The sequence below is a fragment of the Cygnus olor genome, chromosome 17, assembly GCF_009769625.2.
Source record: "Cygnus olor isolate bCygOlo1 chromosome 17, bCygOlo1.pri.v2, whole genome shotgun sequence".
In the NCBI taxonomy this organism is placed as follows: Eukaryota; Metazoa; Chordata; class Aves; order Anseriformes; family Anatidae; genus Cygnus; species Cygnus olor.
The window spans coordinates 4,013,440-4,041,100 of NC_049185.1; the positions used below are offsets into that span (position 1 = coordinate 4,013,440).

The 27,661-nt window shown below is 40.7% G+C and overlaps 1 protein-coding gene across 2 annotated transcripts in view; it reads right to left on the reverse strand.

Moving 5' to 3' along the window:
* Positions 1 to 281: 281 nt before the first annotated feature.
* Positions 282 to 27,661, reverse strand: part of GCN1 (GCN1 activator of EIF2AK4) — a 43,124-nt gene continuing 15,744 nt past the window's right edge. Inside the window, exons 24-58 of one of the 2 annotated variants that reach the window (XM_040576571.1) lie at positions 27,410 to 27,608; positions 26,759 to 26,914; positions 23,578 to 23,759; positions 23,232 to 23,312; positions 22,567 to 22,710; positions 21,803 to 21,930; positions 21,429 to 21,618; positions 20,941 to 21,011; positions 19,963 to 20,128; positions 18,760 to 18,954; positions 18,337 to 18,583; positions 17,557 to 17,678; positions 17,136 to 17,250; positions 16,092 to 16,271; positions 15,529 to 15,749; positions 14,737 to 14,805; positions 14,451 to 14,589; positions 14,145 to 14,341; positions 13,638 to 13,780; positions 12,755 to 12,872; positions 12,398 to 12,613; positions 11,903 to 12,067; positions 11,329 to 11,490; positions 10,790 to 10,882; positions 10,398 to 10,541; positions 9,122 to 9,391; positions 8,709 to 8,822; positions 7,958 to 8,188; positions 7,151 to 7,344; positions 6,335 to 6,449; positions 5,100 to 5,196; positions 4,041 to 4,186; positions 3,282 to 3,386; positions 1,623 to 1,841; positions 282 to 996 (exon numbers count right to left, since the gene is read on the reverse strand). In XM_040576571.1, the coding sequence (XP_040432505.1) occupies positions 871 to 996; positions 1,623 to 1,841; positions 3,282 to 3,386; positions 4,041 to 4,186; positions 5,100 to 5,196; positions 6,335 to 6,449; positions 7,151 to 7,344; positions 7,958 to 8,188; positions 8,709 to 8,822; positions 9,122 to 9,391; positions 10,398 to 10,541; positions 10,790 to 10,882; positions 11,329 to 11,490; positions 11,903 to 12,067; positions 12,398 to 12,613; positions 12,755 to 12,872; positions 13,638 to 13,780; positions 14,145 to 14,341; positions 14,451 to 14,589; positions 14,737 to 14,805; positions 15,529 to 15,749; positions 16,092 to 16,271; positions 17,136 to 17,250; positions 17,557 to 17,678; positions 18,337 to 18,583; positions 18,760 to 18,954; positions 19,963 to 20,128; positions 20,941 to 21,011; positions 21,429 to 21,618; positions 21,803 to 21,930; positions 22,567 to 22,710; positions 23,232 to 23,312; positions 23,578 to 23,759; positions 26,759 to 26,914; positions 27,410 to 27,608 (5,460 nt within the window). In that variant the 3' untranslated portion in view covers positions 282 to 870. Of the gene's footprint in view, positions 997 to 1,622; positions 1,842 to 3,281; positions 3,387 to 4,040; positions 4,190 to 5,099; positions 5,197 to 6,334; positions 6,450 to 7,150; positions 7,345 to 7,957; positions 8,189 to 8,708; positions 8,823 to 9,121; positions 9,392 to 10,397; positions 10,542 to 10,789; positions 10,883 to 11,328; positions 11,491 to 11,902; positions 12,068 to 12,397; positions 12,614 to 12,754; positions 12,873 to 13,637; positions 13,781 to 14,144; positions 14,342 to 14,450; positions 14,590 to 14,736; positions 14,806 to 15,528; positions 15,750 to 16,091; positions 16,272 to 17,135; positions 17,251 to 17,556; positions 17,679 to 18,336; positions 18,584 to 18,759; positions 18,955 to 19,962; positions 20,129 to 20,940; positions 21,012 to 21,428; positions 21,619 to 21,802; positions 21,931 to 22,566; positions 22,711 to 23,231; positions 23,313 to 23,577; positions 23,760 to 26,758; positions 26,915 to 27,409; positions 27,609 to 27,661 lie in introns of both variants that reach the window. The other variant, XM_040576570.1, reaches the window with a different exon arrangement.

The window sequence follows — 27,661 nt, forward strand, 5'->3', positions numbered from 1 at the left end:
TGAAGACAAAAATAGAGGACTTTTCGCAAGTCAAATAACAAAAAGCTGGATGTAGTCAAAAATACTTTGGAAATGAACAGGAGTAATTACAAATTTCATTAAATGTCACTTCTGGCTTGGTTTTAAACCCTAGCCTCCTCAGTTTTGCAAAAGGGTTTTTATAGATTGCAGCACTACCCACTCTACAAACCGTATGCCCTAGAAAAGGCAGGTCCAAAAAGTAAATCACAGTATTAGTTTGTTGACAAATGAATTTCTAAGAACAGTTTACACCAGAAGGATCAAAGTCAAAGCCTTTATTAAATGTTCCTTCTTTAAACAGACTGCATTTAATTCCCCTTTTGTATCTGTGATTTCTAAGGCTGTTTTAAATACTGTGTTTTACAGGGATTTTCAGTCTTCAGAACCGTCACAAGCAGCAAGTTAGCAGTACACAAAAACAATACGATTGAACTTTCACTGAGTTCTATTCCAGCTTCACAGGGTCTCTGGAAAAGACCAACAGTATTTCGAATACTGGAGTTTTTGCAGAGACCTTGGAAAAGAAATAGGTATCACCAGAGTTTAAGCCTGATGTGCTCTAGCCACACCTCACAATTGGCCGTAATTTACCAGTATTGATTAGTATATCTGTTTCTTGCGCATTATCTGTTTCAAAAAGGGGACCAAATTTTCAATTTTCAGCTAATGTGGGTCTAATTAAGGCTATTCTGGTATATTCGATACTAAAATACTCTCTGGGAGTCCTTTTCATGAAATCCCATCAGAATTAACATTTTCAAAAATGAAAACATTTAAAATAGGTGTTTTGAGTTGAAATGCTGATGCAGCGGTTGGTTCAGTGTTTTCTTGTCTTTTCGAGCTTTATTATCACGTCAGTATAGTGTCATCTATCTGTTCGTCAGAGTCAGCCTGGCCAGCCAGCTTCTTAAGAGATCGCCTGCAGCTTTCGTTGAGAAGCTCCAAGCTGGCAGCATCCAGAATCTTGGAAACCGACTGTGGAAAGAAGACAACACCAATTACCAATTCCTTAGGATACACCATTCAAAATAACAGATTTAAGTGCCTCACCAGGTATATCTGTCTACAATTTTTCAAATATGCCCAAAGCCTTCATCTGGTTTTATGATTCCAAACATGAGAACTATCCAAAACCAGCTAGGACTTTGAAAAGAGGTCTGGATATGGATGTAACAAAGGGGTATTCATTCCATCCATCCTAAAAATACTCTCTCTAGCACCACTAATGCTGCAATAGGACTATACAGGTGACAACAGCAATAAACTACCAGTTCTAGCTGAGGTAACTACAGCACTGTAAGGCTTCAGGCATTTTGAAAGCAAGTCTACTGATGTAAACATTAAGGGTTCATTAAACACCTTGATCTTCACAATACTTCACGGTATGATTGTACAGTATCAGATAACTTGCATATTTCTTCAAAGCTTAGCATGAGAATAGTGATGAAGGCTTAAATGCAAATAGGAACAGCCCACACCATCTATTCCAGAAGAGACTGCCAGCACCTTCTGAGACTCCAGGCCCAACACTTAAAACAACCAAAGGCAGAGCCACGTGACACAGCCTACTACTGGTGGTTACATTTTCTTCTGTCTCATACCTCAAGTACTTGTTCACCCGCTCTCATCTTCAGAAGGTTAACAATGGCTTGGTCGCTGTAGGCTCTTACGCTCGTGTTTTTGTCCTTTGTGTTGTCCAGAAGTGCTTTGAGAATTGGTTTTATTGTCTGAGGATCCAGTGGGGGAAGATGGTTTTTATTTGCCCACCAGATCATCTTCTCTGCAACTAACTTTATATCACTGGATGAGTTCTGGAGACACTGAAGGAGACAAAGATGGTCTTAAATTAAGACATACCAAGGACAGGCACTTAAAGCACACGTTTACCTTTTTTCTAATTCAAGTATCTTAAGCTACAACAAGAAAAACAAGCAGTCAAAGATACACAAGAGAGAAACATGTTAGTTATAAACAACTTTTACTAAACTTATGTATAACAGTAAGAGAAGATTAAACAAGATACTTTTTCAAAAGAAAGCTTCTTAAAATGTGGTTGTTGGCAGGGTCACATGCTTCTCTTTCAGCAGTCTCAGGAAATGACAGTGACCACTGAATGCAGCAAAAGCTGACAGTGTTAGGACATCTATAAAATACATTCAATTAGCAGAAACAGCCCAGTCAATCTCTGATTGGCGTTTAAGGTGCATTTCAATAGGATATTTTGTTTTAAAATAAAAAATTGAGAGATGCTTACTTTTGATTTAATCTCAACATATTAAAACATGAAAGCTAACATCTAAATGTCAACAATTAGTACTGTGATAAAGGTCCTGTGACAATTTTGATTCTTATATTTTAACATCATTCTATGATACAAATTAACATATGGATGTAGAATTTCAAACAAAAAGATTGCTTTGAAGAATTAAAGCCTCCATGTCAACTTGCACGTTTGATAGACTGAAATGTAAAACCTGAAAATGTAACACATTTTTATTTACAATAAAGATAACAGACAAAATAAAAAACAGCAGCTCACCTGCTCCAGCACTACTTCTCACTCTATCTTCCCTTACCTTTTCTAAGACATTAAAAAAGATCCTGAGGTTCTAACGTTCAAAATCAGATTCTTTCTACTTTCATGGGAAAAAAATAAACCAGAACATCAGAGAAAGAAAGGAATTCTGAGGTAGATTATTTAAATAGATATGAATTGAAAAAAAGCATTAACTTCAATATTCACTTTTCTTCCAGGCTGTAGGAGCTACTCCCTTCCAAAAAAAAAAAAAAAAGTTGAAAAGTACCACAGCAAAACCAGCGGAGGAAAGGAGTTGGTATTTGGTACCTTTCTAACAAAATCCGTTAGCAACCTTAAAAAACAAACTGACAACTCCCCCGCTACAGTTTTCTGTCTCTGCCAGCTGTTTGTTATTGCAAAGGAAAAAAAATCACAATGAACACAGAACAAAAGTCAAATTTCCACATTACAACAGAGATGGTGGTATTGTGTTTGCAGCTGCAAAGTAGGCTAGTAAAGTTATTCTGTCTGTGCTTTGCTACAAAAAAGACTGACCTAGATTTCCAAGCATCAAGGGATTTAGAGCTTCCCAAAATAAGGGAGCTGAGGTTTCAGCTTTAATGCTACGTTACGATACAGATATTTTATACAGAAAACCACCTATGAATTAGGTGAAAGAAAGATCATATGACACTAGTTAAGATCCCAGGAAACCAATACCAGGTAGCATGAACGGTCTTACCTTAATAAAGAGGTTGGAAAGTTTTGGAGGCAGGTTCCCTCCTTCTTCCATGTGGTACTTCATAAGAAAGCCCATCCCTCTGATGCCACTAACTGCAATGGGTATCTTCACCATAAAAACAGAAACTGGTGTTATTACAGCAGAGTTCAACAGCCTTCATAACTAGGCCCATAGTTAGAGACTCTGTAGAGTCTGTACTAGTTGCAGGCCCACAGACTGGTGAGCTTTTGCAAAAGGCTAAACAGATCTTTAAAACAATGGTAGCATGCAACTCATGAAAACAATGTAATGTTATTGGATAAGTACTATAAAAATCACGATGGAATATGATGATAAAAATCATCATGGAATATGGTGGCAGACCCTACATGGCCCACAAGTTCTCAACGCTAAGTTATTCGTGCAACCCTATTTTTAAAATCTTCCTCCTAAATTGAAATATTTGCACTTCTTGTAAACCTGGCCCGTGAATGAGAACTATAATGGGACAGCAGAAGTGTAATTTATTCCCAGTGAAAGTTGCTCCACAGCTGAAGATTATTTAATCTTCATCTCCACAGAGACCAGAACTCAAAGAATTAGGACACTCATGTCATTTCACTATACAACTGCATCTAGTCAAAGGAGAACATTCATAGTGCACTTGGGAATTTTTTGTTCCTTTTTTTTTTTTTTGGTATTACAGTGGACTTGTGTGCCTTTTAAAACTACTCCCACAAACACCTGAACAGAAATTGCCCACCCTCAGGTAGTGCTTACCCTGTCAGCGGTGGCATTGCTGAGGATCATCTCCTGAACACTGTTGTAGTATTTGGGGGAACACAGCCTGTAAGGAGCAACGTTTACAGCCACCGAGAGGGCCAGGCTTCGTCCATGTCTCACCATCCAGTCAATTCCAGAGACATCTGCTAGAAATGACAAAAAAAAAATCTACCTCTAAAAAGGCTACATCTGAGAAAATATTTGTCAGTTTGTCAACCCTCTTACATAAAATTAAATAATTAACAGCATCTAAAGCAGCATCTTCCTTTCTCCACTCCTCCCAAAGAGCTACAAACTGTGCTAAAACACACCACCACTATCAGACAGGAACACCCTCTGGGCAGATATGGAAACCTGACACAAAGAAATGACTCTGCATTGTTGAACCTGGCTATTTCTGATGGTCTTCTAAGTCACATGTAGTCAGACCCGCATCACTTAGTGCATGAAGCAACTTGCCTTTGGAATTACATAAGCTTTGACACTAATAAAAATGTAAAAGTAATCCGTAATTTGAAACCAGGTAACAGATTCCCTTTTTTTAATTCCACAGAGTACCACAGCACTCCCAACCTACAGTTTCCTACAAAATTCATGCATTTGTCTAACTGAAAGATTAATTTTCCAAAAGCATCCGAAGCCACCAGATTTGGTCTGCAATAAGTGTAAGCCAATCTAAGTTGACAGTGTCATCAACTAAGGTGGGACAACCGTCCCTCCACCCTTCCTCAACATCCTGTCACCTCCCATCCTCTGTGCGTCAGCACTAAGCAATTACTTGGCCATGCTGGTACTTTCATCAACTCACCTAAAAACAAATCCAGAAAAAATACAGGTAAACCTGAATTACAGCCACTATCCTGTGCTCAGCAGTGTACCAGAGTGTACACATGAACAGCCACGAGCAAGAAAAGTACAAGGAAATCTCAAGATTCAGGTTTAAGATCAGGAGGAGGAACCTAAATCACTAGTCACAAAGTTTTCCCAAACTGCTGGCTAAGAAGGTATCTTCCCCTGCTTTTCAGATTCAGTTCTGGTCACAGTAACTTCACCTACCCAGTAAGTGTTGTTGGAGAACAGTACTGAGCTCCTCTTCTGACAGAAATGCACACAGTTCTGCCAAGCAGCCAGCTGAGGCCATGCGGGTGGCATCCTAACAAGGGAAGGAGGGAGAGAGTAATGCTGGTGGGGGTCAATGTACATCACAGATCAGGAGCAAGAAGAGCAAGTGACAGAGGATGATATGAAATAAAAAGAGAAGGGGGAAAACATACTAGTAGGCACCCTTTCACTCCTGCTACCTGTGGATTTCTGTCAGTTCACGAGGTTTGTTGTACGGAATGGAGTTTAAAGCCTCTTCCACAGTCAAATAAAAAAAAGCCAGCAGAGATTGAAGAATTAGAGGTCTCACGTAAATTCTGACTTGTTAAATGAAAAAGTCATAAAGATGAAAGTGAAAGTTTTAAAGGATACGTTAACACATTTTGATTCAGTCTAGAAAATAAGCATTACTTCTAGCCATCTCTAGATAAGCTTATCTCTGTAATAAACCCATAGTACTTTAAATTTAAAGCTTCCAGACTTTTGTAGGTTTGGCTTCTTATGCAACTGTATCATGACTGCAATTCTCCACCGTGAAACATAAAATCCAATGGGAATTTTTCTGTTTTTCTGTTTCTAGCATGACAATAGTTGTATGTCTGCATTGCAAAGATCAGAACACACAAAAAAAACCCTATTTATTTTAATCTCACACATGATACTGTTGCTGTCATATACAGAAAACACTATATTAAACTTAGTGTTTCTTATTTACTGGAGAAAAATCTGTCATTAGCAAAGAATTCCTCACAGTAAATGACAACCCCCACATGAGAGCCTACAGACACATGTATGTGCATGCAGCGAAGGTACTGCAGGTTTTCTCTGAGATAAAAAGCAAATCCTGACTTTAGATCTTTCTCAAGCATGTCGGTGAGGAACTGCAGGTCAAACCCACATATACGGTTGCTAAGGAAACATTAAACTAACAGGTTTTCAGAGTTAAAAGTAACTGGCTAGAGATCTCCAATTCTTGCACTTGGCTCTCAGTTAACCGTACAAGGCTCCAACAAGATTGATTTTACAGACCGCATTGTTTGGTGAGCAATGCCCAACTAAAATGCTTCTTTATGTAAGTTTCTTCCCCCAGAAGGTGTTTTAGAAAATAATTTTGTTAGAAAGTTCAGATGGTAAGTTTAAAAATAAGGCTGTCCACAATGTGGATCCTTTGCAGCTGTCTGAAGCAATACCTCATCATGTCCCAGCATCCCCAGAAGCACCGTGCTGATATTCTTCCTAATCGTAGCATCTACTTTTGCACCAGCTCCTCGTGTCACAAACCGCAGAGCTTGCAGCATCGTGTCCCTAGAAGTGATAACAACATACAGTCAGAGATTGCCTCTTCCCTCACGCTAAAGAATAAACTGAGCTCTGGACACCCGTAAGAATTTCTCATGCAGCAATTAGATTAACATGCCCTGCAGTTTAGGAGACTGATGTTCCCTCCGCTGATAAGAGCTCCACACTAGAGAATATTTCCATGTTTGTGTCTGTCTCTTACAACATAAATATCTTCTGACTATTCAAAGATTTTTAAGAAATAAACCAGGAAATTATTTTGTTAGGGATCTGTATACTTAGGATACAAGAGTAACTGCATTACTTTAGGTCAAACTGGCAACTGATGCAGTCTTGTATCTGAACGTGGGTTGCAGTGGTTGCTGGGGGGGGCTTGAAGAGTTCCTTCTCCAGCAGGGGGATTGGACTAGATGATCTTTCAAGGTCCCTTCCAAACCCTAACATTCTGTGATTTAGAAGGGAGAAGAACTGAGCAGATGCCAAGTAACACCTCCCTGATGTAATATATCAGGGCTTAGCTTTTGACCCAGAAAGTACCTATCATCCACGTCCCTGGTTTTACAAGTCTTGATTAACAGTAAGTAAATCTTACTCTCAGAACTAAGGGAGGGAAGAAATTCTACTCAAACAGCTACAGTAGCTCAGCCATTCTAGCCCTCCCTTATCCCTAATAAGCGGCGAAGTCTGAGGTACCACCTCCACCCTACCTGATGGCAGAGTCATCACTGGAACGAATTCCGTTCAATAGCTCAGTAAAGAGAGGATCCACTTTTACGTGGATAACAATGAGTTTGCCAAGAGCATCGGCAGCTTTGAGCCGAACAGCACGGTTAGAGTCTTGCAGAGCTTTGGTGAAGGTTGTTTGCAACTGAGGCAAAAATGGTTTCAGGGCAATCTCAACCTATACCAGAGATGAAAGAAGGAAAAGTGATGCAGACAAGTCTGAAACAGTGGCTAGAAATCAAGGCCTGTAAGCAGCATGACTTCTGTAGCAGTCAGTTATCACAGTAGCAAATAGCCCTTACTCAGATCTACCAGGCTACTAAAACAGGAAGAACACAAACAGTGCTTTACCATGAAATGTTTATTCATTTCAAATCTAACCTTATTTTCTGTAGACTGAAATACAAGGGAAGTGTTAAAAGATTTCTACACCATCATGAATGTTCTTTTCTGTACAGAGCACTGAGTAAAAGCTCAGCTCAGTTCAAATGCATGAGATTATCATCTTTGAACTTAACATTTCACAAAACGGGGAGAATGCAGGAGGGAAATTAATTACATAGTAGTTTTTAATCATGTGAAAGTGGGACCAGCATTTAGCAATATTTCTAAGAGGCCTAGTGATTCAAAAACTGGGGGCTTTTTTTCAGTTGGCCAGTTCCAATGCCATTCCTAAATATCAGATCTACACCAGCAGCTATCCTAGCTGTATTTAAATGAAGAGCAGCAGATTTTAGGAAGGTTATCATGGTATATGTTCACAAATCAGAGTCAATTACTTTGAATCTTACCTTGGCTAAAAGAAGGCTTAATGTTTCAAGCAGAGCCACCTTGACATTCCAGCTGAACCGATCTCCCAAGATCCGAATGAGTGGTCCAGTAATGCTTACCACAGATGGTTTAAGAGCTTCAGCAGAAGTCAGCTTAATAACTAGCCCTAAGGCCTTTGCTGCTTCCTCCTTTTGCTCTGGATTGCCAGTTAGAACACCTTCCCGCAGCACCAGGAGTATAGAAGTCACTCCCTGTCATGACAATTAGATAAGAAAGCTCAGAAGCTTTGATGCAAAAAATGTCTTATTTTTGCTCCTGTTATACACCAGATGAACAAGCTTGGAGAGTTTCTCTCAATTTCCTGTTGACCTTCAGCTGCCTGCTTCCACATTTACAGAGCTACTTTTATTCAGCTTGATTTCATGCATCTACGCCTTGCTAAGCCAGTTGCTATGAGGAAAGTGCTGGTGGATGAGGGAATTTTTAAACCAGAGAAATTTGGCACACAAGTCCAGCATTACACCTCCACAAGAAGCAGCCAGCAATCATGACTTACAAGCATAACAGAATTGTCAAAGATTTTGTTACAAAAGGAGTTGCCTGCAAGGTAATTCAAGAGCAGGGGTAGCCTACAAAAAGTCTCCAACATGTGGATTTGGAATTTTTTCAGTATTTCTAATAGCTGTAACATCTTATCAATCAAACCCCCAAAAGGTGGGGGTGGCTGTGATGACTCCACCTTTGCATCACATGCTCAGTCTGATCCTTTACCTTCTTAGGAATGCAGAATCCTGGCACATGCTCTCCTTTGGCCTCATTCCCTACAACCCGGATGTCCCTGTGTAGGTCCTCAATGAGGGCAAGCTGGTTCCCAGCATCTAATTTCTGCAGGAGAAAGGGGTAAGACAAAGATGAGGTAACATCACAACCAGCTTTTCTTTCTGAATTCTCAGGTGTATCAAGAGAAGGCAGCTATTTCCTGCCTCTTCCAAAGGCCTGCTCCTTCACCCACAATGCTGATGTCAAGCTCAGCCTGTAACTCTCAAATCTTTGCAGCATTTGCAAATGTAAATGGCATTTACAATCAAAACAAAAGGTTCAATTCAGGCAGTATTTTAGCAGCTCTATCCCCGCTTTCTCCTTGCCAGCCATTACCACCGTAACCTTTTAAAGCTGCATCTTACCTTGGTGATGGAATTAAGTGCATCCCAGCTTTCATTCAAAACTACAGGATTGGTATCATTAAATAGTCGTATCAAGCCTGAAACCAGGTTCCTGAGATGACCGGTATAGTCTGCTTTTGTCTTGGAGCAGTAGATATTCAGAATGACAGCTGCTGCTTGTCTCATTCCCAGCTCAGGGCTGCGGGTAGCTTCTAGCAAATCTTCAGTTATAATTCTCTGTCCAACATCATCTTCCACGGACAGGATTACAGACTGGCAGTTTGCCATCTCCTAAAGAGTCCAAATTAACTTTACATTAACTCTCAAATAGAATAAAGCCAGATTTAGCACCAGGTTTGCCCGTGTTATCCAGAGCATTATCTCTTAGATAAATACTACAATATATCCCACTTGCTGATCTTTTCTTATGGAATAGCTGGTCACACTGCCATTAAAGGCTCAATTCAGAACCAATTTCCCACTTATATTTGAGTCCTTATACTTACTTAGTGACAAATTTTAGGGTTAAATAAAGCTATAAATGGGTCACTAGTCTTGGAGCAAAGACAGGTATAAAATCATCTCTCGAAATTTAACAAGTGACCTGAACTGTTGCACAGGTAGCTCTGCAGCTACAGAGGGGCTAACTTCCAAAAATTAGACTAGCTCAGTCTGCCTGATCTTATTTACGCCCAGACACCATGGGTCTTGTCAGATAACTTTTTTTTTTTTATTTAAGTAGTTTGAGGCTTTGCATCATAATACTAATTACAAGCACATCTAGAAGCTGAGTGAAAGGGCATCTACAGCAGACAGAAAAGAGGACTTCATCACCAACATTCCCAATTCACCAACTTGTGTACATGTCTATATTCAGTCACAGCTCCAGGATGTTCTCTGGAGTCCAAATAACAGATGTTTCTGAAAGCAGTTAAGAAGGAGTGCTGCGTGCAAAATAGGAGATTTTCTCCTTCCAGCCCTTTAATCTCTCAGTCTTCTATACCAGTAATAAATAAAGTTAACTAGACGCTCTGGCAGTTCTCCAAGAATAAGTAAACTGAGAATTGCATCTTGTTGCAGGCCAAAGAGACTTTCATACGGATACAAATGGATTTGGAAAGCATATGTTTTTCAACTCTCAATATGCCACCAGGCAAGAAAACTCAGCCTGAAGAAGCTAGTGGATGGAATATGCAATCTGTGAATCTAGAGAACACAGATTCTGTGCTGAGAAATAAACCCAAAGCACTATCTTCAGGCAACCAGTCATAACAGAGAACTGAACCGTGCTACTTGCCAGTTGCTCTTCACTAGTCCCCAGCTTCTCTTTTAGTGCAGACATCATAGCAGGCAGGATGACACTCAAGTGCCTTGTCAGAGCATCCCCTGCTACTGATGAGAGGAAAGCTAGCACACGGGTATTCACAGGGGGAGTAGTCAGCTAAAAAAAAAAAAACAAAACAAAAATAAAAAATGAGACAAGCACGAAGTTTCTTCAGAAGGAATGAATTTTAAGTCATCTATAACATGAGAAAGTTTTAAGTATGAGTGCATCACAACCACAGTGACAATGTTTTGAGCATAAAATCGGAAGAAAATTTCAAAATATTTTGTCATCAGTCCAAAGAAATCTGGCAGAAAATAGAATAAAAACATAGCTCTAAGTTTAAAATTTGTTTCCAGTTGTACCTTTGGCACCAAATAAGGCAACACCACCCGGCTCTTGACAGCCATAACTTGTTTAAGACCATCCACAGCAAAATCAGATGTCTCTTCATTATCCTACAGGGAGAAAGAACATTATAAACCTGAGACATGATTTGTGACACACCAAGCTAAACCCTGTTTCAAGTGACAATTCACCACGTGATCATATAACCAGTACTTACACAGGTCCTTCTATCTAAAAATGCTCTTCTATTATATAGCTAAAACCTAAACAAGCTCTTACGTCACATTTTTCTGATGTGACATATCAGGCATGGTGGCCAATTTATGGAGGTGACAATGGCAATTCCCTAGCAGAGCCAGATGCAGCAATTCTTAGGCTTGTACTTTAGCCACAAGACTTGCCCTGCTGATGGCTAGCATGACTAGGAGGAGACAATGTAGAGATGCCACTCCCTGGAAGGGTCTGCCAATGCAAGCTTCCCTCTCCTTTAAGCTAGTCATTCAAAACTTGTCCCACAACATCATTAAGTTGTTGACTAACACTGAGTAATGCTTACCAGCTGCTTCAATAAAAATGGCAGGATGTCCTCAAGAGCTTGGTGTCCAATTGTTGAGTGCAACTGTTCAAATGTTTTAGCTGCGGCCTCTCTGACTTCTTCCAGAGGGTCACACAGAGCTTTTCTCACAGTAGGAACTAGGGACTCGGAGAAAACCAGTACCTGAAAACGTAGAGATAAAATTACAGAATATCTAAAGCACAATGGACACGTGCATCTCAGTAGAATACCTAAGAACAGGAATTTACACAGCAGACACTAAGTTTCTGTTTGCTTGAAATATACCGGAAGAAAAGAAGGATTAATCAAAGATTCACAGTGCTCTAGGGATGCCATGTGGATGTTTTTTATTATGATAGCTCATAAAAGTCAGAACTGTGCGATGGTTTAAATATATCAACAGATGCAAATGTGTACATTTGCCTCAACAGCAACTCATGTTAGTTTTAAGTCCTGAATTTAGTCCACAAAGGAAGTCCAATACTGTCACTATATTTCTGTGTCTCTACTGCAACAGCAGCATTGTAACAAATACCTAGGAAATGGCAAATTTCACCTTCCTTATTTAACTTACCGCATCTCTGCTGGTAGATTTCATTATCTCGCTCAGCCCAATGCAGACTCCTTGTCTTTCATCATTCTTGTCTGACCTCAGTCCATCTTCCAGAATAGGAATGATTTCAGGAAGGATCTTCTCTCCTAACTTCCGGACAAGGTCTCCCAATGTCCGTGCCGCAACCTATCCCCCCAAAATTAATTAATTATTTTCTTGTTTTATAAAACTTAAGAAGCTGAATTTTGAGCAAAGTTAGCTTTTGACTACAAACTACCTTTTATGGTATAGACAGAGTAGCAGCAATGGAAACAGCACTATTAACAAGTAGTCATAGAAAAAATAGTTTTACTGTCATCACAGTTGCCTTCAGTAAAGAGAGAACTCTTATACTCACTCTCAGTCCAATTAAATTCATTATAGCTTTAGAGTGATTCATAAAAAAATGTTCCTGTGTTCTTCATGAATTAGTTTATAAGGTCTGCAGTAACAGGAATGCATTACTCAGTTTCTCACCGTTCGTTTATCTGCACAAGTACTGGCTAAGAATTTCAGCAGAAGCCCAAAGAGGGTTGGCAAAATTTCACGCAGTGTGCGAGGAGTGTTTGAGACTACAATCTTCCAGACATGTAAGGAGGCTTGACGCACTACCAGCTGGGTGTCAGAGCGGCCCATGTACAGCCCTGCCAGCACCCTGTTCCTCCTCTCCACACCAAGAGCATTAATGATAGCCTGAAAAGAAACAGCACAGAACTGTGTTATCCACACCTGAAACTTCCAAAAAGAACAAGATACATGCTTATTCAATATGTCTTTCCAGCAGGCTTTCCAAGCTGATTTTAAAAAAAGCACAACACACAGGAACAGCTTTACCTTGTTCGATTGGGCTGTTCCAAAGTTGTCATCCTCTGAGGCAGTTTCTGTGGTCATTTTTCCAGTCACTCCTGAGATATGGAATAAAAGATCTCCAAGGAGCTGAACTGAGCTAAACCTGGCAACAGAAAGCAAGTCAAGTGTTACAAACAGAGTAATCAGGCAGTCCGTGTCCAAGTATAGCAATACATCAAATAGAAACATGAACAAAATGCAAGGCAAAGAGTTAGGTCAGCACTGAAATGCTGTATGGGCTGATACATAAGATCATTCTGCCTACATGACTGTGAACAAGCATGCTGGAGAGAAGGGGAAGGAATGAATTCCAAGCCAGACAGGACGAGAGAGCTCCTGTATCAAAGTAATGTATCAGGGAATTGTGTGGACTCTGAAAAGGAAGATGACTTTGCCAGTATCTGTGCCAACCCAAAAGACATTCACCTGGGATAAAGGCAACCATCAGCACTCAGCTGACAAAAGCCTCTTAGTACAACTAATTTTTGAGCAACTGCTATTAGCTGTGAGTGCTCCACTGCACATTTCCATACACAAGTGAACAATACCTTACTCAGCACTTTGAAAAATGAGAAACAATATGTTTGCGACTAAATATTGCCACATCAGCTACCTTGGAAGTGCTTGTCAGGGTTGTTGTCAGAATTAATAATCTAGTAGGAATGCTTTGCAGGTACCAGGAAACCTGATCCATGGCTGGCAGGGCTTCTCAGGCTCGGTGCTATAAGGCATCATACTCAATCATCAAGCAAAAAGAGACATTTGCTTTTGCTTCATAGGAGGTCTCTGCACTTGCTTGAGAAGCAACAAAGTCTTAATCACACCAGTTTTCTAAGCATGGAAAGTCTGTGGATAAGATATACCCTACCTTATCCTCCACAAATCATCAAACAGGCCATCCTCAAGCTGTGGCAGGAGAAGCGCGATGGCAGTCTCAGCATACATACTTATGATTCTCTGGCCAGCGCGCAGGGCAGTGTCTCTCACAAACTCATTCTCATCTGCTAGTGCCTGAACAGAGAGAGAAGTGTCTGTGAAACCTGGTTTTTGTTTTCTTTTTCCACCACAATATACAAGACCAAGAAGGAAAACAAAAAGATGTTTTCTCTCAGCCACGAAAAGTAAACGAACCATAGAGTTGTGAATGGACAAAGGTGATTTCAAGAAATTACTAGTGACTACAAAAGACAGCAAGCAAATAACTTGGAAGAATAAATCATTTATAAATTAAATTCTTTTATGTATTTTTATAGCCCAGCAATGCTGAACAAATATCTACCTGTCTCACAACTACTGGAAATGACGCTTAAAATACTCTGGAGGCTTTTTTATTTTTTAATCTGCTAACAAAACTCTTTAGGTCTCTGCTACATACCTTAAGGATACAAGGGATGATGGGACCAACATAGGGAATGAACTTGTCTCCAAAGGTAATTGGCAGGTAGTTGAACATCATGATATAACCATCGCGCACGTGTGGAGCAATATCCACTTTACTGGCAGTAGCTACAATCTCTGGCATAAGTTTCTCCAGCTTCTCCACCCCCAAACCAGCCATAACTTCAGCCAGACCTGGAGAAAAAAAGCAAGTAACAGAGCTGATAAACGCCAGAAACAACAAAGCTAATCTGATTCAGTAGGAGAAAGCCTGAGCTCCGTATTCAGACACAGCTGTCCTCACCCTGAGCAGCACCAGATCGGTCCACTGAGCTCTGCTCATATGTCAGTGTCTCCATCAGCCATGGCAACAAATCCTCAAAGCATGATTCTCCCATGCCCTTTACCATGGCTCCCAGTGCTTTTGCAGACACTGTACGCACCTAAAAGACAAGAGAAACAAGAGATTTGTAAAATACCCTGTCAAAGTTACTAAGACAGAAAAGCGTCAGCCTTACTACAGATCTACAGAAGATGATGATAAAGTTTAACATAATGCACTGAAATGGTATTTGTACAAAAAGACTTACTTCAGGTACAGGATCCAGCAGAGATGCCTTCAGTCCTGGAGTCACACTGGGTAGGTAAGGAGCCAGATCCTGAAACAAAGAGCCCAAAGATTAAGTAGTAGATTCAAAAATGAGAAAAACTTAAATCATCTTTATGTAACGGGCAGTTCAGCCCCTTATTATTAGCAATCACCCTTAACATCTCGAGAGTTCAATCAGTTCTTTTTAAAACCCTGCAAATGAGTACGCTGGATTGTTCTCTAAGTAGAAGAAAGAACACCAGTTCCATGCAAACCACTCGAAACCTTTTTGATGCTCAGCCATAACTTAGCACTTTGTATCTAAGGAAAATCCAACACTCTTAACATTTACACAAGGTTTAAATATAGAGATTATCAGCACAAAAATTAAACACGGTTCTTTAGCCTACAGTGAGGTTGTACTTTTCAAACAAACCCAGGATCCATTTGTAAGCAACTGATCTGTGTTTCGCTGGTAGTAGTTTTGCTTGTTTATTTGTTAGGGCATTTTATATATGGCAAAAATTAAAAGACTTCTTTTGCAGGGATAAATCTGGTAATACCTAGATGAGGCAAGTGCAAAGCTAACAGTCTCAAGCTCCTGAGAATTTTCACTGCCTTTATAGCCACTGCCTGTTCATTTACATACATTTAATTAAAGCTGCCTGGATTCTAATATTGTTTACCTTAATAACAAAATGCCCAAACCAAATAAATTAACCCCAGTGCTTTCTCCCTTAGCTTCTACACAGTAAAGATAGCACACAGTTAGAAAGCTCCTTTAGTACTGCACCTTCTGATCAGTCAGGGAGTACATGTTCCCAATAATCTGCGCAGCCATTTTCCTCGTGTCTGTGGAACGATCTTGAAAAGCTCTCTGAACAATTGGCATAATAAGAGCTAACGATGGAGCGTCAATGAAATGGACAAATTTGGTATCCAGCAGAGTCTGCAGACACTTCTGAGTCTTCCTGGAAGGGTCAGTGAGAGCATCCAACAGAACTGGAGTGATTGCTGAACATTTTTAAAAAGGAGAGAAAAGACTTTATTTGTACATAAAACAAAAGCACATGCCAGAGTGAGCTGGTGTTCTCTCACAGGATGCTTTACATCCTCTTAAAGCATTCAGAAGCATAGAACAGAGAAAACCCTAACAACATTAGCTGACAAAACAGAAAGGAGTATTCACAAAAAGCTCTGAAGCAGACAGCTGTTGTGAAGCTTCCATGTTATACTGCTATAGAAGTAGCTTCATTTCTACAGAAGTTCACATTTAATCCTAAATGCAGTGAACATAAACTGTGCTATTATAAACCCTAGTCATTGTTCGGCACTAGAGATGCAGACAGTTCTTACCAAGGATCTCTGGATTCCTGATGACAGACCCAATCTGCCTGAGAGCTTGCTGACCCGCATTCTGCACCTTCACGTGAGAGTCTGTGAGCACTTCAGTAAGTTTTGGCACAATATTGGGTAAGCAGGAGGAGAGCTGTTTGGGAGCACAGTATGCCATGGCTCCCAGCAATTCCACTGACCCTGTGCATGGAGAACACAAAAAGAAAGAAAGAAAAAAATTGCAAAACAATACATAACATTAAGAAGAAATAAGAGAAGATTCACCTCAAACTCAAATCTACAAGTGGTCTCAGCAGAGAACACAGAATGGCTGAAATCCATTAAGCCACTCTATGCACTTTAAAATACAAAAACTATTTTTGTTTTGTTTAGTACCAGGGAAAAGAAGGGTGGGACAGGGGGGTTGGGAAAGGAAACATCTAGCTTCTGGACTCCTTCTGGAGAGATGAGGGATAAAAAGCATCCCTTGCATCTTCCAGGAGAATTTGCTCAGGTATCATAAAATGGTTTGGGTTGGAAGGGACCTTCAAAATTATCTAACTCCCACTGTGGGCAGGGACACCTCCCACTAGACCAAATTGCTCAAAGCCCCGTCCAACAACCTGGCCTCAAATGCTTCCAGGGATGGGGCATCCACAGCTTCTCTGGGCAACCTGTTCCAGTGCCTCACCACCCTCTCAGCAGAGAATTTCTTCCTAGTATCTAATCTAAATCTATGCTCTTTTAGTTTAAAGCCATTACCCCTTGCCCTGTCACTACTCTCCCTGACAGAGTCCCTCCCCAGCCTTCCTCTAGCCCCTCTTAGGTACTGGAAGGCCACTATAAGGTCTGCCTGGAGCCTTCTCTTCTCCAGGCTGAACAACCCCAACTCCCCAGCTTTCCTGTAGCCCCCTTTAGGTATTTATTGGTACTTATTTAGGTACTTATTATTAGGTGCTTATTCCTACATCCTTACATCTGTAAGGATGCACGAATAAGCAAGGGGAACAACAACAAAAGTAACTGAGTTACTGTCAGTCATGTCAGTCAGATATTGGTCCATACCAGCTTTGGTTCTCCAAGATTCCTCTTCTAGTGCTGCAAGAAGCGATGGCAAAACCAGCTTCACTCCATGAGTACTCAAGTTGCTCATCACTGCTTTGGCACAGTCATCTGCAGCCTCCAAGGAGAAGAGAACATTTACAAGGAGTCACAACATGGTTTTTCCTTCTTCACTCAACGACTCAATGGGAACAAAGCCTTCAAGTAAAATTGTGTCCAAGTCCAACAATGCAACTAGCCAAAAGTAGCTCCCAGTTAATGGCCATTAAAATAAAATGCTTTCAATTATTAAGATCAAGTTATATTAGTGGCCTCTCAAGGCATGTGTCACCTTCTCAATCTGCCTAACTATAAACAGCATTCATATCCATCCCATTTCTGTTTTCTCCTAACTGCATGTTGTCAGAAATCTGAGGCCTCTTACCTCTCGCACATACTGGTTCCCATCTCCAAAACAAAGCAGCAAGTGAGGTAGCACATGAACCACGTACGGCTCAAAGAGCTTTCCAAGCATGCTGCAGAGCATCTCAAAGGCAAACAGAGCCCCTAAATAAACATAAAGGATAGTCAGAGGAAAATAAACATAAAAGATAGTCGGGGGAAACATAACTTCATTTAAAGAGAATGGAAAGAGCACATATAATTTGCCAGACATCTGTAGAATTCCTCCAAAATCCCTCAAATCTCAGCCTGAAAATCTCTTGCTTTCTTGCACTTGTGGCAAACACTGTGGTGGAGATCTGTGGTCTCAGAAAGAACAGCAAGAGGCCCAGTAGCATTAAACCCATGTAACAGTCCTGACTCCTAGCTTCGGTAAACAGAAATAAGGACAGGAAACATCCAGCATCACAAGGAAGAACTAGGTTCTGAAAGCCACTCTAGACCAGCTGAGTATGTACTGCCTCAAGAGGCAGAAGCCCACCTAGGAACACCTGCCTTTGAAAACAGGAGGCAGGAGTACAAACATACTGTCTAGGACCAGATAACCTTCTCCCACCACAACGCAAACAGACCAGTTTTAGGACACTGTACACAATTAGTGGCTTCATGACAGACAGCCCTCATTTCCTATGCTGCAAACTTTTGTAAAATAAATGTAAAGAAAAGCACAAGGTATCATTCAACATGACCATAGCAGTAGTAGATACAAGATAAAGGTGAAGTACTTAGAAGGAAAAGCCTTTCAGAAGGAAAAGTTCCTTACCCTCACGCCGACGGAAGTTCTTCTTGTCCTGGATAGCATCGGTTAGTGTGGTCATCATCTCCTGCTGCTTGAGAGAAAGGATGCCAAGGCCTTTCACCAGGCCTGCCAGCCCATAAGCTGCACCTTTGCGCTCAGCATACTTATCCGATTCTAAAAGCAGCTGCATCAGCTTCTGTATCATTCCTCCTGCATCCTCCTTAATTGCAGGCACCAGTGGTGGTAAACAGCTTGCCACTGACTCCTGAACCTGTAAAACAATCCGCCAGCTGTCAGATCACAAAATACTGATCACTAATGTAACTTTCCCCGAGATTGCACCCACGATGAGAGCTGTCTGTCACCAGAGCCATTTTTAATCTCTCTGACATCAGTGTTAACCTGCCTCTGCGTGGAACATGGGGACTCCTCCAAGAAGGCACCCACCTGCTGAGATGGTGTGGACAAGGCTGCTATCAGTTTGCCAACAATTGGTTTCACTTTAGGGTCACTCTTGTCCAGATGTTTTGCCAGTGAACCCATCAGAATGACCACACTCTGTCTGACAGCATCATAGCTGGCATCATTAGGAGCATTTTTCAGGAATTCTTCAAACACTGGCAAGAGAGAGTTAACATTGTCCTGAAAAACAAAACCACAGAACTTGCCACTAGAGTCCACTCAGAATGAGATTTGCTATGCTCAGTGGACTTGTTTGTTCTTCTCTGAGCCAACAAACCGAACAATCAGACAGTATTTACAGTTCGTTTAATATGCCACATCACATAAAACCTTGTGTCATCCTGACAGGCAACAAATATTTCCTGCTAGAGAGAAGTTAGTCCTTAAAAATTAGATCCCCAAAGCTGTCAGCACAATGTTCTGCCAGAAGCAGTGCAAGTTACCAGGCAAGACTGCTAGCCTAAATGTGAGTGCCTGCTCTTTTGCTCGTTCCATTTGCAAAGAAAGAACAGAAAGGTAAAGCAAACTTCACACTGCTTTTCTAAGAAACAGAAGGGCAGACAAAATAATAAAAATACTCTGACTGTCATCACCTGTCAAGAGAAGTCATAAAGACAGTTGCGAGACACAAGAGTGATAACAGAGCAGAAACACTGAGCTTAACGTGAATATAGAGGACTGTCCAGAAGAGGTGACTGGCACATGAGGAAAAAAGGAGACGAGCAATTTACATCCCCTAAACCTCTCCCATCTAACACATCTTTGTGAGGAAGGTCATGATCCTTAGTTTTTGGAATAATTTCAGATGTTATGAAGTTTAATTAAGCCAACGTTCAGAAAGCTTTTAAATTTTGCTTCCTATGAGGCCTGAAAGGGAAATATCACCTTTCCAGAATTAAAAGATTGGTGGTATGATTTTACTTTTATTACTCTAGTGGTATATCATTTTAACTCCAGTTAATTCAGGGCTATTTCTTTTTTTATATCAATGACAGAATCATGGTTGTAGCCAACACTAGTCACTAACAGAACATCACTGATCAAAAAAATCCTACTACATGAAAGTTTCAGCTGTTACAAGTAACACCACCATCTAAGAAAAATAAATAAATAAATGGGTTCCAACACGGTATCTATATTTTCATCCCACCTGTTCCCACTGCTAGAGAGAGAAGCATTCAGACTTACTTTGCCATGAGTGTTGAGTGTTGAAAGAGCTGCATCTAACATGCACTTCCTGACCTCAGGACTGCGATCGTTCAGGGCATCCGGTACGAAAAACTGAAAGAGTGGCTTCACCTGAGAACTGTCCAGATGCTGTGAGAGCTTGTTAAGGGCCAATGCTATGCCACACCTGTAAAGATGGTGAGCTGAGTGAGCTTACTGACTTTTGACAGCATTTGCTTGAGGTCTCAAACATATCTGCTATCAACAGTACATTAAAGAAATTAAGAGAGAGAGATGCTATGAAATTAGAGGGCTTCAGTGTCCAAGCTAAGTGCATTTCATTACATAACCCCATGCTGCAGGTTCCCAAAAGGACAACAATCCTTCAGCCAAATAATGCCTTTTATGCTGATTAAGCGTTACAGATACTTGGGCCAACACACAGACATCAGGATCACTTCATCTACTGCTGAAATACAGCAGCTGTACCACAGCATACATCAGCACTAAACAAATTAGCTTAAGAGAGCAAACAAGATCTCCAATTAGACCTGTATAGGGCATGCAAGTAGACAAAAAGTAATTATGTAAACTGGAATTTTTTCAGTTCATTAGGGCTAGCACTGCTGCCTGCTTCTCTTGCAACAATCACTTGTCCATACAGAGGTAGGAATCCATTAACATAGGACAAGATTCAGAGAGACTACAAGGAAAGATCCTGTTCTTAACAGAAGGGCATAGAGAAGATAGCACCAAGTGTTTGGACGGAAGTGAGAGCATCTCAATTCGGAGTGCCCAGCCTGCTTGAGGGGCACAAATATTCTTAACAAGAAGGAACCATGAAATCAGCAAGTCAATACAACTACATGTATTTTGTCCTTGAACATTCCCTTATAGAAATACAAGTGTAGAAACACTGCCTGGATATATAAATAAAAATCTGGAACACTGCATTTGGATGCACAGGAAGCGAGGAGATAAACATGAAGATAACTGTACCTTGCTTCCCACTGGTCAGGTGGTGATTCAGATATCACTCGTCCCAAAGCATCCAAAACTGGAGGTGGCCTCTGCAAGGAGGGAAATTTCATCAGAATGCCTTTTCCAAGGACACAAGCGCAGAGAATACTGTCAGGCATACCTGCAATGCCATTTTTAAAATACTGCAGAGAGGTAATGATACCACTAGCAGAAGAGCATAATAAAAAACAAGCAGAGTGCTAGTTTAGGACCAAAAAAACTTAATTATAGTCCCTGCTCTGCCACAGTCTTCCTGTATCACCTAAGCCATATCATTCACCTGTGCAATGGTGCCATTACTTGCTGTTAACTTGAGGACCAATACATTAAAGTTTGTGATAAGCTCAAACAGCAACAGTAAGCTTCATGCATATTCTCAGAGCAGCCAAAAGGAAAAATGATCTTTAAAAAATAGAAAATATAGCAAAAGCTTGGGCCTGTCAACCCTTTGGGACAAGAGTACTTACATAGAGCTTCTCCTGGTAAATCTCTGTAAGTTTATTCATAACCTCTGCTGCTTGGTTTTGATACTGAGCTACAGCTCTGGAAAGAGCTTCAGCACCTGCTTGTCGCACTGCCTCTTCATGGTAGATGACATCTTTGATCAGCAGAGAACAGAGGTCAGGCTGCAGCTCCAGACCCATGGACTCCCACAACCTGCAGCACGTACAAAGAGGCAACAGATCACCCTTCAGGTAGAGAAGCCACTGCTACGTGCAATATAAGGCTGACCCAAACCTGCCCTCCGCCTCCAGGAGGCAAAACCCCTGCCTATAAAGCTTCACAAGGTGAACAGCAGAGAGGCCCCCTTACAATCCAGTCAGCTGGGAATAACTCTCACCTCTCTGCCAACTTCTGTATCTCATCTTCCACATCAAACTTTACTACCCAAAGGCGACGCAACAGATTCAGTCCATTCTTTTCATCACTGTCTGGGGTTGGTAGAACCATTTGTAGCTCCATCAGTCCCTGAATTAATTTACAGTAGAATCAGTGCAAATATCTGATTTTAGAAACAGATGCTTTAAAACACTTAAAACTTTTGCCAAGTCAAGCTCTCAGTGGTTGGAAGTATCAAAATTCACGCACACTTGTGCAGCACTAGGTTGTGCTCTGGTGACTACAGTCTTTTCTGTTCCTGAGAACAGAGAAACTAGCTCAGGAGAGCTAAAAAGAAATTTGTTTGATGGCAAAGAAAAAGAAAGCACCCTCAGTTTTTTTGGTTTCATCTTCTTTGAAGTGACTAAGCCTGAAGCTTTCCAAAAACACCAGGCCCAATATAGACAAAGCAATTTTTTGACAGCTTCTCCCTTTGAGACTAAGCTCTATGCAATTTTAAATAGAAAATGGTAAGCTGTTGTAATTACACTTGTTTTAACAAAACAAAAGTGTGGATAGACCCAGAGTATACTCCTTTCCACCAGGTAAATCTTGCACAAAAAGCATTACTCATAGCATTAACATTCAGCAGCTAAAGCCTCCTACTGCAGACATATCACCCAAGGACTAGGATCACAGCCGAAGCCTCTCTTCAACAGTGTTGGAGAAGATTCACCTCCCCAAAAATGAAAGAAGTCAGTGTAACCATGAGTTGTTCCCACCTACCCTGAGGGCTGCATCTCGAACATTCATGCATGGAGACTGCAGGGCCTGCAGTAACACATCAATCTCCTCCTGTTCCGCATAGGCACAGCCGTCCTCCCCACTGCTACTTGTGCACAGGGAGGTCAGTGCATTGGAAGCCAGAACCTGAAATGCCGAGAGGAAGCATTAAAGATTCCACCACTGCCCTCTTCTTCTCTGCATTTGATCAAAGGAAGCACAGGTGGGCATTGAGTGCTATCACAAGCAAAGAAATTCTGAAAGAACAGAGACACGGCTTCAGGATGGAAATAAGAACTGAAGAGTTCAGTCCAATCCTGTGCCTTTTTGTTACTATTTGTCTTTCTGCCACCTCATCCTTTTGATCAAACTTTACTGCTGGTCACTCCGGGGAGTGACTACAGATTTTCTTCAACTGAACAAGGCCTTAGAGAAGGAATAAAGTGACACCTGGGGAAAACTGAAGAATGTTTGATGCGTAAAACTCACAGGAAAAAAAGACACAGGTATTTTATTCCCCTCCCCCCCCCCCAATACCGTAAACATAGGAGACAAATGATAATATATCAACCACCAGCCTCAGGGACCAGGTGGATGTATTTCCCTCGGTTAGATGCTGATGAAACTGAGACAGAATCCTGACGGTGGTTATGAAGCCCAGGACTCACCTGTAAACGTGGAGAACCTGTTCCTATCACCCGGGTCAGCAGAAGCAACATGTCCCTTCGGGGCAGCAACTCCGGGCCATTCTGAAAGAGGAGGAGGGGAGAAAAACCCTTACGTCTTGTGACTCCAAAGAACTATGCCTGTGTATGGCCGTCCTTATTTAAGAACCACAATAAAAACCTAGGTCTAGGCACACAGCCAAAACCTATGACAGAAAACAGTCGTACGTGGTTAACTAACTAGTAGAATTAATCTGCTTTGTCTGGTTTACACATTAGGTGTTTCATCCCATCCCTCAGCTGTACAGCTGTTGAGGAAGGTCACCTCATCCCCACAGCTCTCACTTACCTCATCCACCAGCAAAGCCTGGCCATTTGCTGATGATCTCAGCTGAGCGTGAACCGTAAGGATCTGCAGAATCTTGACCAGGAACTCCTCCTTGTCTTCACTGTTATGGGGCGTCTCAATCATAACAGTCTTTAGGAGAGGAAAAACTAAGGAAAATGCTGGAGCTGATAATGGGGCAACACCTGTGAAAAGGAAAAAGAATCCTGTGAGCACAACTGCTCACCATTTTATAATACTGACTGATGCAAAATGTACACTTTGTAGGTTGTAACAGATATTGCCAGCTTCAATCTTACATACAAACCTGTTAAGTGACTCTAAGTATTTCTGTGCCCCTAAAAACACAGTGTCTACGGGATGATGTCTCGTGTACCTGGACTTAGCCCATACAGACACAACGCTTAGCCTGTTGAAGGCAGCTTGCATAGCCTGCCACCTGTTGAGTCCCTATCACTTTGCCTCTTAGTGGCAGCAACATTAGGGCTCCAAGACTGACATTTGGCACTCAGATCTACCTAATGTTCTTGCTTGCTATATCGATGAGCTGGCTTTAATTAAAGCCACATTAGAATTACAAATTACTTCCAATACTATAATATTTCAGAAAACGCACACAGCAAATGCAATTTTCTGAGCAAAATCCATTGAAACAATTCAATGGATTGAAGTAGATGGACATGCAAAACCATGGTTTTGTCTATACAGACCATACTCAGGGGATGGGGGAGACATCACAAAATTAAATCATTACACAATCAGTGTTGAAATTAAAAATCTAATATTTAAATTGCATTAAGTTTGCATGTACACTCTCTGAGAATTCACTTGAATTAAACTAAAAAAACATTACGGTCAATTTTATTCTAAGCAACAGGATCCACACAGGGATCTGATATTATTTAACTAATTCATTTTTAAAGTTGCTTTGTCCCAAAGTAGCAGCTTATTTGCCAGCTGTATTCCCTTTAAACACTTCCTACCAACCTAACAAAACCTGTCACTCCAGCCTTCATTTGGATTCTTGAGAATGAGGTTTCTCTAATTCTGGCACAAGGCTCAAACCCTCTTAGCCCTAGAAAAAATTAAAGCTTTTGGATTCCTGTTGTTAAAGACTTTGATTCTTCCTTCTCACCAGGGCTTGGCTATGGGACATAACAAGTGCTTGTTTCAGTCTTCCAGTTAGTCCAAAGCAAAAAGTTTACAGAAAATCTGAATGCTACAATTAAGAAAAAGAAAGAATGATTCTTTTTGATTTCAAGCTAAACTGTCAGCACTACTTACTTGCTGAGTATATATATGGTTAAGTGTAGAATGTATTCTTGAACATATGCCTGTGGGCCTCTAGTTGGAGTCATGCTTTTACATATTGTTAAAACTAAAGTACTGGATATCTAGGGAAAACGTTTGCTTTCAACATCCTATCTGTGCTGTCAGAGAACGCCACAATTTAGATTTCTAAGATGCAGATGAAGAGCACTGCAGATACAATACTGCAGTATTAGTCAGCTTATGTAGGGCATAGATACATACTGCAGAAGTAGTTCAAGACAGAAATATTAAATACCAAACACACTGTGAGCTCCTAACTATTTAACATGAATAGTTTAGGTAAAAAACCCGCTATCTCAGACGTGAGATTTTTCTCACTATCCGTTTGCTCACTATCTGATTTTACGCTTTTTTTTAATTATTGGCCAGATATTTTTAGGCTTAAGCAACTGTCCCTCTATATGCAGCAGGAAGGAGAAGGCTTTATCTGAGAAGATAAATGTTCTGTTAAAAGAGTAGCTGGTATTTTAAAATGTATCTTGGCATTTCAGCAATGAATGATAAATTTTACCATGTACAGTATAAAGACGTGTGGTCTCTCCTAAGTATCATGGTAACTAAAGAAACTAACTTCCACTAAACAGTACTGTGTAAGACCGCACTCAAAAGCATTTTAAGAACTTTGAGGAAAAATTATTTGGGAATACAACTTGACTTGTCCAACAAAGTGTTATGGAACCTACTGCCTTTCTCTTGCTGGAGAAGTAAAAAAAAAAATCAGATATTCATTTAAATAAGCACTGTAAGAAATATTGAAGGCAGAACATTCAAAATACTTCCACTGCTTTCTGGAAATAAGCATTCAAATGTTAACGATCCTGCAATTAATATGGAAATGTATGACATAACAGAGACACTGAATTATCACAGAGACGTTGAACACTAAAGTGGTGCTCAACATGGTCAATTGCTCCTGCTCTACAGTAAAGATTATTTACGTCAGAGTCACAAAACTGCAGATCCGACTGGCGACAGAACTGTAAGGGCAGAATTGAACTACTGGGGTAAGGGACCAAGTGGAATCCTAGATTTCTTTAAAAAATTTATAAACTGTCTACCACAGCAGTTTCTGACCGAGCTAGATGATGATCAGCTCCAAAGCCTGGGTGAACCACCTCTATCACTACAGAACACCGCATATGTAAAGACAGACTAAGTCATCCCTGCCTCCAAAAGAAGCAGACTTCTCCAACCTCTTCTGAACTCTTATCTATTACCATGTAGTGATAAAAGTACTTGCACACCCCATCATAAAGCAGATTTTGGAATTGATCTATTTTAAAACTAACCCCTGGGTTCATTTTAGCCCAGATCATATTCTTGAACTATAAAAATATTGGTGCTTGCCCTTATGTTACGAAGTAGAAAGGAACTGCTTCTTCTGTAACCATGCCAGAATAAAATATTCATGAACTGCAGTACTACATAGAAAACAAGAAGCCGCCACAGGCACTTCTCTGCTGAGATTTCAGATAACAAGCAATTATTTTGTCTTTCCACTTAGTCTCACTGAATCACTTATGCTAAATGGTGGTGAAATGCAAGAACTGTCCTTAGCAAAGATGAGTCTTAATTTCACTACTATTATTTCTGTCTGAACCATTTTAAGAAAAAAGTTATTTCTGTTTCATTTTTACACTTAACTGTAATTGTAATATATTTTCCACTACTGCCACCACACACACAAAAAAATTAATGAGGAAGTTACAGTTTTTCATATCTATGAAAAGACTTATTGGATTTAAAAAGAGAAAAAGTGAAGTCTCACCTATGAAACATACAAACCCAGAAAACTAAAACAACTAAGTTATTTGGGGGGAGCAGGGAGGTTAAGATCTACAGTGCCTTTTACCTGTTTCTCCCTTGCTTGTTCGGCTCGGAATGGTGTGGGCATGCAGCAAGCTAACAACTCTGTTGAGGGCAGTTGGCAGCTCTTCTTGACACCAGGAATCATCCAATTCACATTCAGGTTTCATCAGGCGCAAGGTCACATGGCTCACTAAAGTACCTGGTATGAAAGAATAAAAAAATATGAGAAGACTAAAACCAAACATTTCTTGAGAACAATCCCCCAGAACACAGACCAAAGAATTCTAACAAAGCTCTAGGAAACATCCCAGGCTGCAAAAGATGTGCAGAGATGGAAGCACAGCCCTAAGGGTTATAGGGGACGTTTTCCTTCAGAAGAGTCACTTTCTGCTGTATGAACACTATTGTGTATTCCCTCCAACAAGGAGCAAACTCTTCTTGTTTTGCAACATCTGTCATGAAATTTCAGTAATTCCAAGCTTTTCTAAAGATGTCAGCCAAACCAAGACCTGTCCAGCAGTGGGATCACTAGGACACTGCAGCCACCTCCTTAAACACTGTTCCATAGTGTTTTTTCCTCTTACCTATCTGTGGTATACGGTCATGATCCACAGCTTGTAAGAGCGAGGATTTTGACCACCCTGCCATAAAAGTCATGCACCCTTGTCCTTAAACAGCAACTGCAAATACTAACCAAAGGTTTTAAGTCGAGCAGGCATGACACAGGAAGCTAAGGAAAGAAAAGGATCCTTAATTCTTGGAGCAGCCAAAGGCGATCTAAAAAGTGGCAAGAAGGAGCTGATGAGACCAGGAATGTACTGAGTTAGACCAGGAGGTTTTCTCTTGATAACAGTGTCCAGGAGTCCCAAGGCTGTTTCCAGTTCATTATCAAGCTGTAAGAGAAACAATTTGAAGGATTACCATAAATTACTCTGGTAGCTGCAGG